Here is a 10,649-nt window from a genome sequence, read left to right on the forward strand (position 1 = left end):
GCATGATCTCTTATGGTCAGCTTTAAATTCATATCTGTCCATTGTGATAGAATTGTAACTATTGTATCCTGTTTAAAGTGTATGTATAGCCAAAAAATGGGGAGGTAGAGTATGAAAGGGTTTAAACCTGACCAGGTTATGCTTTCCTTTCGTTTTACCATGAAGGACATATCCCTTCACTTTCTGTTCAAAAGACACAACAGTAAATGAGGGAAATCCCTCTTTATTATACCATATAGACCTAGTGTATATATATATATATATATATATATATATATATATATATATATCATCTTATGTTTTGTTGCGACGTTAACAAAAGATTTGGGTGAAGCTAGAGTCTTGGGCCCTGATTTATTAAAGTTCTCCAAGGCTGGAGAGAATACACGTTCGTCTGTGAAGCTGGGTAATCCAGCAAACCTGGAATGGATTTCCTAAAATTCAAGCTTTTGTTAGCAAATGTTTTCAGTCTTGGACCAGATCCATTCCAGATTTGCTGGCGTGTATGTGCTACCTGTGTGTATAAGGTGTGTTTTGTTAATACTTAGGAAAGCTGTTTTTATATATTTAAAATAATAATTTGGATAAAACACAGGGATGAGTTTTGTGGTGTCATTGTTTGAGCTGATACACATTTACTACATGAATAAGAAGAAACAACAACAGTACAGAAAGCCACTTGGATCTTTTATCTGTTTATTTCAGTTTAATCATTAAACACTTCTCTTGTGTTTTATGATTGCATTATGTACATTACCTAAGAAAATCCCTTTTGAGTTCCAGAACACTCTACCTCACCTTAAGAATAACCACAAAGTTTAAAGCGTGTTACTTTCAGTTTATATGTCAAAGTACAGAAATAGGAGTTATGATGTTTATTGCACTAGACACTGAATACGTGTCGGGGTGTCTTGTCAGGACCTGTTATAGTCTGATAGCTGAAGCAATACATTATGCATGTAGCAATCTGTCACAACTGTGGAAATATATGCTTTGGCTTCAAGTTTCTTGTACACATGCATCTAAGGTAAAAAAAGAGACAACACTATACAAGTATTTTCTATCTAGTATTTGTATTTTCTACACTTCAAAGTGAAAACATCTCCATTATTGAATCAACAATAAAAGGGTTTGAATGAAGAGCTTTAATAAATCAGGTCTATTATGTCAAGGAAATGGCAGACAATTAGTTTAAAAACTTCATATGAATACTTTTCATTTACTTTACATTAAAATACAATGCAACAAATTACCATATCTATTATTCACACTGTGTTTCATTAACTGGTGGTGATGTTATATAATAACAGATATTAGTGTAAGTTCATTGGGTCAGTGATCACCAGCATAGCTATATATATATATATATATATATATATATATATATATTTTTTTTTTTTTTTTTTTTTTTTTTTTTTCAAAAGGTGAACAAAATTATGCTTTAGGCAGCAAAACAAAAATAAGGCTTCACAGACCAAAAAACACCTGGTCTTAAGGCCCTGAGACAAAATGCTCAGCAGTGCTCAGCAATTCAGCATCTCTTACAATTTCTCCAGATGCCTAACACACACTCAAACTACTATCATACAAATCCTCTCAGAAGTTTCTGAAAATTACCTCTTCCTACAAGCAAATTAACCCTACTGAAACTAAAAGGGATCCATATCAAAATAAAGAGGAGATAAAATGCCTGTCCAGGACCCAACCCCATACACAGGTCCCCCCTCAACCTGGAGATAGTGGAAACACCAAGATACAATGTAATTAGGAGAGGGCATCAGCATTTCAGTGCTGTCCCACAAACCATAATACTGGATGGAGGAACCAAGGGACACTCTTAATTTGTTTTATCCGGGTTTTAGTACGACATCAAGCAGAATTTACTACTCAGTAAAAAATCCTGCTGGGAGTCCAATTTATGGCTAAGCAATCTTGTTCCACCACCATGTTGCTTCTCCCGGCAGCTCTTAGTTTTCTGCTAAAACAAACAAGAATTCCAATCCATCATTTAAGACATCTGTTTGTACAATATGATGATGGCAAAATGTTGACTGGAACCTCAAATATGACAAATAACAATGCAGGAAGTAAGCTATTTCAATTCTTCTGTTCCCTCTGTACTAGCTACTTCTGCATGGAGTTTTGTTTTGGTAAACTTCCCAAACAGGACAACTTTCCGAGGGTGAGACCACAATTAGCTAATCTGGAAGTTTTCACAGATCTGCCGTCACCATCACAGTCTGTAGATATTTTCATCATTATCGCCATTAATAATTTGTCCAACTGTGGCAACATGAGTAATAGTGCCACAGGTAATAAAAATTGATGTCCCAATAGTTGTTTGTGAAGTATACTAGGCTGCATATGCACAGAGAATCTTGCCCAGCCAAACACGATGGCCGAAGATCATAACTAGAAATGTAAAAAGAAAAGATGGTTGTGCTAGCAATGGAATGGTGACAGGTGAGTGTGTTTAAAAATTTGCGATCAAACAGGTAAAGGTATTTTATTGCAGAAGGAAGGTTTCCTTCCACTTTAAGAAGTGTAGATTGTGACCTAGACAATAGCAAAATGTACCCATATTACATGATTTCTCTTTGCCTGTGTTCTGCCCTCACTTATTCTCTATTGGTAATTATTAAATACTTTTAAAACAAAATGTGATTAAGCTGTAAATGTATAAAACAATTTTGGGAGACTAGAGTTTGATCACAAGACACTGATTCAAACAAACCCGCCATCTATCTGTCTACTGGAATTAAATCACCACCACCTATGACCATTCCATACTGGTTGTGGCCCCCTCCCTCTTTACTGGTCATTAATGATTATTAATACTGTAAATATTGTCTTATTTGGGATCACTGTACTAAGAACACAAAATCATTCACATGAGGGAGAAATCCAAGATAATTTTCACTGTAGAATATGGCTGCTATTGGAAAATATAAGATGTTTCTTTTATGTATGGTCATCTTTACTGTTTGTGTTTTATTACAGCAATAACTCTCACAGACAACCTGTATTACCTGGATGACGTAGTTATAGCATCCTGTACTCATCCTAAACATTTATGAATTATGCTTTCACGACATTTTAATACTGTGGAAATGACAGGTAATGTTTATGGCATCAGAATGAAAAGCAGAGTGATAATAAATAAGGCATCTGTCACTGAGCTTATATCTGCAAGGTACACATCACATCACTATGAAGATGTCAGGATCAGGAAAATAAATACTTGAATCACTAGCTGGTTTGAAGGGAAAATTTCATTTTTTTGTACACATTTTTATGGTTGTCAATGTAATATTTATCTGAGAGAGCAGCTTGTGATATGACTTCATGTTATGTCATATGTTTAATTAGGATAAAGCTGTAATCATTTAAATCTTAATATATAATTCAAAATATGAGCATCTATAATACAAAATCAGAGTAGCATTGTGTTCATTGGCACTTCTTCAATTCCTCTAGTCTGTGGTTGGTATTGTTACTGGCGGACGTTGTTCCACTATAAAGTGACTGTATGTAGTAGTGTACTGTAGATGAACTTTCTGATAGTGTCAGTGCTTGTTTGCACTTTTATTACCATAGAGTGATATAAGGCCATCTCTATGATGGGGTGAATAATCTGCTAATTGTTATAAATAGGAGGTAGAGAGCAGCTCCAGCACTACCAAGAAAGTCCCCAAGCTTTGCTCTTGTTCCAAAGCTACCTGACCTTCAGCTTTACAATGTGTGCTGGTAAAGGGAAATGCAGGAAAAAACACAAAATTAAAAGAAGGATGCATTTATTATACCCCTGATGTTTTGGCAGCATAAGTCATGGAAAAAAGAAGTCCTACTAAGAGTGAGTAGACCCAAGTGAGAGCTTACTGGCATAACCCTATTAGGAAAAAAACATCTTTTTTATTAAAAAATACACAAATACACAAGAACATGATCTTAACACTACATGACATAATCAATAAAAGGCCAAACACATGACTTTAAACTCACAAACACATTGACAATAAAATCTATCAAATATATTTTCTCGACACGTTTCGAGGCAGCAGCTCCTTCTTCAGGGGGTTTGATAACAGAACAACAAAAAACAAATATCCAAAGCACCAAAGTGATGTTAAAATCCAGGTCTGCCCCAGTTAGGATCTATGAAGCCAATCCCGCTGTCTCTTCTCTTTGTTTTCGAGGATGTGGTCAAAATGGCACTGTACCCCATGCTTGGTGGAGATAGCCTAGCGTTCAGAGATTTTGGATCCGCATTTTCAACCTAATACACTCTGTCACGCAGGTAAACATACCGAGAAAAATAGAGTGTGCTCTTTTTTCCCAATTAGAGGATATAGCCGCGAAACCGTTAACTAGACTAACTAAATATATCCTGTTAGCTGCTTGGATTCAATACAAAATAGCTGTACTGAATCAAATACATATTAATTTTATTATTATTATTATTATTATTATTAATAAACAGGATTTATATAGCACCAACATATTATGCAGCACTGTACATAAAATAGGGATAATTATATATATATTATATATGCTGCTGTTTTATTACATGTTTAACTAGTTTTTTTTTTTAACAGATTTTTTTTTTTTTTTTTAGTTTATTCTTGAATTTATTAACAATTGGACATATTTCGGTGAGTTATGCCTAAGAAATATAGGCCTACATTGTAAAAAAAAATTTCCAAACAAAAAATTTTACCACTTTTTGCATGGACATACGGACAAAATTAGACCGCTAGAGGGGTTAAAAAGATGTTTTTATTCCTATTATGGGTATGCCAGTATTTTCCCGCTTGGGTCCACTCACTCTTAAGCTACGTACACACTTCCAATTATTATCGTTGGAAAACGAACGACGAACGATCCTGCACGATATCTACGAACGATCGTATAGCACCGATCCTGCACATAGAGATAACGACACGATCGTTCGTAGATATTGTACACACAATAGATACGATCGTTTGAGCGATAGAGGAACTATGTGCACGACAGGAAAGTGAACGAACGTTCGTTCATTACGCATGCTCAGACCATGGACGATCAACGAACGACCGTACACACGAACGATGTTCAACGATCGTCGTCCAATCCGATCCGCCGGTCCGGTCGTTCGTTTCCAACGACTTTCCTCGTTCGTCGGCGTCATTGGTTACTTTTTTTACGAACTATTTTTGCCCAATCGATCGTTCGTCGTTCGTTCGTCGTTCGTTTTGAACGATAAAAATTGGAAGTGTGTACGCACCTTTAGTAAGACTTCTTTTTTCCGTTGTTTCTTCTGGGATATGGCATTGTTTGATAAATGCATTATCTTTGAAGGGGATTTTCTTTGTGTGTCAATTGTTAGCATATGTCAGGGTCTAAGTTTGCTCAAATCTGGGCCTCAAATCTACGTACTCAAATCTGGGCCTAAATAAGCTTGATGGCATAACCATGTTCAGCAATACGGACAGGCATCCCTGGACACCAAAGGGTGTATTTATATTTCAGTATACAACCTCAATAAAATTCAGCAACTTTCAGAACAAATGCAAAAAAAAGATAATAAAAACACATAAAAGAAAGAGAACTTTTTTAAATTAAAAATGAAAACAATCTTTGATTTTCCTGCTTTCTTTTTTGTAGCTTCTCATTCTGTAGAGATAGGAATCTCATCACCACTGCTCGTGCTGGTACTTTCTCTGTTCTGATGAGATTTGGCAGCTTTCTCTTAGTGCGCAGCAAGGGAAATATGATGAAGTAATCTCCCAGCCGCTGCCAAGCTGCCGTCACATTATTTGAATACAAATGCTTGTCCTCAGAACAGTATTTGCCTTTTCACCAAGCCAGGCATACACACCAAACAATGGAAGAGTGATGCAAGTGGGAGCCTTCAAGGCACACAATGTAAGTATAGAACAAAATATAGAAAATGTTGTGATACTAGCACAGTCCTCTGTGCCTAGTACCTAGGGTGATTTGCCAAAGATCTGTAGTATAGCCCCCCACCACCACTGGAAAAAAATACCCTATTTGATGTACAGTGTTGTGTAGTATGTTTCCGCTATAACAATCCTGTTTATTAATAATATTAGTAATAATAATAGCCACATTATTTGTCAAAGGATCACCGCTACATAAGATGTAATACTGTCAGTTTAGGAGTAAATGCTTTATTCTTCACAATCTGCATTCCCTTTCATAGACTTACAGTGCTGCATGACTTGTGCATGTGTAGCTCAATGTTGGATGCTGGAATTTGGAAAACCTAAGGAGAAACTAAACTGAAAGTGCCTAAAAAAAACACACACACAATTCCACAGGGCAGTCTGATCCAACCAGGGGTGTCTTGCATCGAGTCCCACGTTGTCCCGAAGCTGGCGCTCCAGGCACCGCCATCTTCTCCTCTTTCTGGTTCTTCATCCTATGTCACCTGACCCAGGCGGGAGATCAGGTGACATAGGATGGAAAAAAATCTCACTGCGCATGTGTGAGATCGGCAAATTTTTTTCTGCGCATGCCAGAGATGTACCCAAGAGAGGATTATCTACCCTTTTATGTAAAGTGAAATTTCTGAGTTTAGGTACGCTTTAATGTACTCCCTAAAAATAATATTAAAACAAAGGTTTTAGCATTGGATAGTGTTTAAATTGGAACTAAACATGTGGGACTCACCTATCCATGTTTCATCACAAGGTACTGCCACCTTTGTTCTCTTCTTTCAAGGGATGATCTTGCCATCTAGCCATCTTGATTGTCCGTGCATTATAAGCTTAGTAACGCCATCTAGCCAGCATTTTACTGGCATTGTTTATTGCTAAGAAATTTATCATATAGTTGATATTCTTTTCCCCAAATTTGCCAGCATAATCTGATCTCCATTTTGTGTCTTACAGTGTTGGCCAGAGGTCGCCAACCTTTCAGGCCTCACAGACCACTAAATTCATAATTATAAATCCTGAGGACCATTAACATGAATTTTTAAAAAGATAAATACATTTGTAAAATAATGATTTTCCTAATGGTGCCTGACAAGGAGTGTGTAGGCTCTGATTCATTGATCAGCTCACGGTTTAGTGAAGTATTACTATTGTTACTATTATCATCATCATCTTTGTTATTACTAGAGAAATAGAAAATAATTGTTTGCTTTTTCTCACTCATTATGGGTTTTATTTGATTCCAGTCTAAGACCAAATAGGAAATGACAGTTATCAAAGTTAAACTATTTAATGCCATTAAATATAACAGGTAAAGAAAATACACAGGTAAAGTCATACTTACCTAAAGGAACGTCTGAGAAATAAACAAATAAAACAAATGGATGAGAATTGGTATTTGCGGAGTGGGGTGACTGTTGTAATGGTGGAAACAATGCTGAAGCGTACGGGTCGGCAACGGTTGTCTCATACAACTTAACACTACACTGACGTCAGGCTGAAAGTTTGTGAATTTAGTGCAATATAAAGCTGAAAATTCTCATTCAGAATATAGGAATTTATTAGAATAATATTTTTGTTTTATTATTAGTAAAACATAAAAATTGCAAATAATGTCCAATTTTTTCTGTGGACCACCAAGATTTTCTTGCGGATCACCAGTTGGCGACGGCTGGTTTAGGCCGCTGGGTACTGGGTCTGTACTGGATGCTAACATTATTAAAAACTGCAATAAGAGTATTGTTTACAAACAGACATGCCTTATCAGTGAGAGGAGAAGAAGCAAACTTTGATTTACAGCCTTTAAAAGGTAAATGTTTAGCTGATTTTTTAAATGTAGACTAACAGCTCTACTATATACATTACAGCCCTGCCATATGCGGCCGGTCCAGCAGATGGCGCTGCTCAGAATTAGTAGAGGCCTTCTCCTCCCTGGTCTTGTCTTTCCTCGGGTGCTCAGCTACTCGTCGCTTCCCATGTTGTGATCTCACAGCAGTAATGGCGGCCGCCGAGAAGAGCACGAAGGAAAAGCTCCTCTCGGTGCTGGATGATGTGGAGGTTCTGTCGAGGTAATTTTTCGCCTTTCTTCAGTTTATTGTGCTTTCTAGCTGGGCTCTGTACAAGGCTGAGAATGCAGCTGCCCGTGCCTGGCAGTTCAGTACATTTTTTCATTCATTTATATAGAGCTCCCCATAGGAGATGCTCCACGTCCAGAGGATTCGTGTTGGGGATTCTCCTGGCTGACCTCCTTCATTATCTATATGCTTATCGTTATTTAGTCAGGGAATGGGAGATAAATATTACAATGAATGTCATGCACAATGATCACCATGGCAACGATCCCATATACTCCCCTCTGTTACATAATGACGTCATAATGATGTGACCCAGACAGTGCACATGGCAGTGATTACATGTCTAAGCAATGACCAGCACTTTGGGGGCAGCATCAACGGAAGCAGGCTACGTACACAGGTACAATAATTATCGTTGGAAACAAATGATTAACGACTAATTGTCCAATAATTGTTAAGAAAAGTGCACAATGACGCTGATGAATGTCGCTGGAAACATTGTTCAGTGATCGTGGATTGTTCTGCGGTACACTTTCTCCAGTACACGTCACTTCCTGCATCTTTCAAACAATAGTATCTAGTGTTTGTACATTATTGGTGGATTATTTTTACACAGAATTGTGTACTATAAGATCGTTCAGAAATATCGTTGCTCGGCTGGTAATCGTTCGTATTACAACGATAATTATTGCATGTGTCTACGTAGCCTTACTGCTGACTTCACTTGTGTGTGAAATGCTTTTGTGATCATACAGGATTTCCAGCTGGGTGTATTGGACCGGCTTCAAGTGATCTTTACATTCCCATAAGTGTAAAACCCATTTGAAGTGAACAATACCTTCAAAAAAATCACTCCTGTAACTATAGACATAGCAGCCTAGCAGTCCTCCAATGTAAACACAGCAGATGTTTCTAAGCTGTAAGAAACTGGCGTTATGCAGTATTTGTTGTGATCCTTGGGAATTACTTTGCTGGAAAGGACATGAGTAGCTTGTTTTATGTGTACGTTTGAGTATCTATCCTAAAGCGTGCACAGTGTAGTGAGATCGGCATATCTTTTACCCAATATACGTCACCCGATCTCGCGCCTGCACAGTGTGAGATTGTTCTTCCCACATCACGCAATCAGGAGGCGCCTGGCGCTCCCTCAGCACCGGCCTGAAGATGGATACCGGGACAACGCGGGACCCGATGGAGGAAACTTCCTGACGTATAGACCGATCTGTGGGATTAAAGGTGATTTTATTGTTTTGGGTTTACTTCCGCTTTAAGAGGAAACCCCCTCCCATTCTGTCTTTACCACCAAATGGGAAACCCGCAGCCTCCTGGGACACGTACGACTTGTATCATAGGAGACTGCAGGCTGCTACTTCCTAATATAGTATAGCTAATGTTTCTAATACACCAGATTTAGAAGAAGAATGGTGGGAATAATTTTTCTTATATATTTCCTGTCATATGTCGGTTCCCATCCAGCCAGTACAGCTGAAGTATAACAATTATACTCCATCTTTTTGGATATTTCTCCAGTTTCCTTGGATGCTCCTGGCTTTTGAATAGTAATGGTGATCACCTGTATAGAAAAATAGGATCTGTCTTGCTAATGTGTTGTAAAGGTGTGAGGTTGGATGGAGACCATTATTTATCATCTTGATTGACTATTAAACTATAAAACTAGAATAAGCAGGTAGCCAGTGAAGTATCAGAATACCCGATCTTTTTTTTTTTGTTTTGCATTTGTAACTTAGTAGCAAAACTAACACTGAGATCTCCACTCTATTTGATGCAATGTGTTCCTCTTTTTCAGAGAATTGATAGAACTCCTGGCCCTTTCACGGAACCAGAAACTCAATCAACCTGGGGAAGAAACTCAAGTAAGCTTTCCTGCATATATTTTTTTTTAAATTTATTTATTTTTATAGACTTATAACTTGTGACCTAACTTTCCTTGAAACCGGAAAACATGTGTGTGTGTGTGTGTATTTTTATATATATATTCTGATGTAGTTATTGGTTTTGTAGGGAGTTCCCATACTGCTGCCTTTGCTGCTAAAATCAGCTACAATATTTCTTCAGCAGTTGGCACATGTCCAGTGGTAGGATGTCTGGTCCTCCATTGTGTTCTGTAGTTCCATCTGATGTCACTATAGGATAAACTAGGGGCCATTGTAATTGTGGATACTGGGAAGAGTGCCAGATGTTGATGTCTTTTCAGCCAGGTTAAAAAGCATTGACCAATGTAGAGCAAAATAATATGTGAGTGGAGCTTAATGTAAGTCTTTATAAATAACATTATTATACAGTATTTATTTAGTGCCAACATAGTATGCAGCACTTTACAAAGTCTATAGTCATGTCACTATCTGTCCCTTAAAGGGGCTCACAATCCAATGTCCATACCATAGTCATATGTCATTAAGGACAGTTTAAGGTCAATTTTGGGGTGAAAGACAATTAACCTAACTGCATGTTTTTGGAATGTGGGAGGAAACTGGAGTACCCAGAGGAAACCAATGCAAACAGAGGAAACCAATGCAAACAGGCAGAACCTGCAAACACCATGCAGAGAGTTCCCTGACCCAGTTTCGAAACTGGGACCCAGCACTATAAAGTCTAACCACTGAGCCACCGTGCTGCT

At 37.7% G+C, this 10,649-nt stretch overlaps 1 protein-coding gene across 1 annotated transcript in view; it reads left to right on the forward strand.

Moving 5' to 3' along the window:
• Positions 1 to 5,824: 5,824 nt before the first annotated feature.
• The window catches only part of MED4 (mediator complex subunit 4), a 10,078-nt gene continuing 5,253 nt past the window's right edge, over positions 5,825 to 10,649 (forward strand). The window contains exons 1-3 of the mRNA XM_072409797.1: positions 5,825 to 5,904; positions 7,805 to 8,005; positions 9,819 to 9,885. Coding sequence (XP_072265898.1) covers positions 7,935 to 8,005; positions 9,819 to 9,885 — 138 coding nt within the window. The 5' untranslated portion in view covers positions 5,825 to 5,904; positions 7,805 to 7,934. The remainder of the gene's footprint in view (positions 5,905 to 7,804; positions 8,006 to 9,818; positions 9,886 to 10,649) is intronic.

The sequence above is a fragment of the Pyxicephalus adspersus genome, chromosome 1 (assembly GCF_032062135.1).
Source record: "Pyxicephalus adspersus chromosome 1, UCB_Pads_2.0, whole genome shotgun sequence".
Classification (NCBI taxonomy): domain Eukaryota; kingdom Metazoa; phylum Chordata; class Amphibia; order Anura; family Pyxicephalidae; genus Pyxicephalus; species Pyxicephalus adspersus.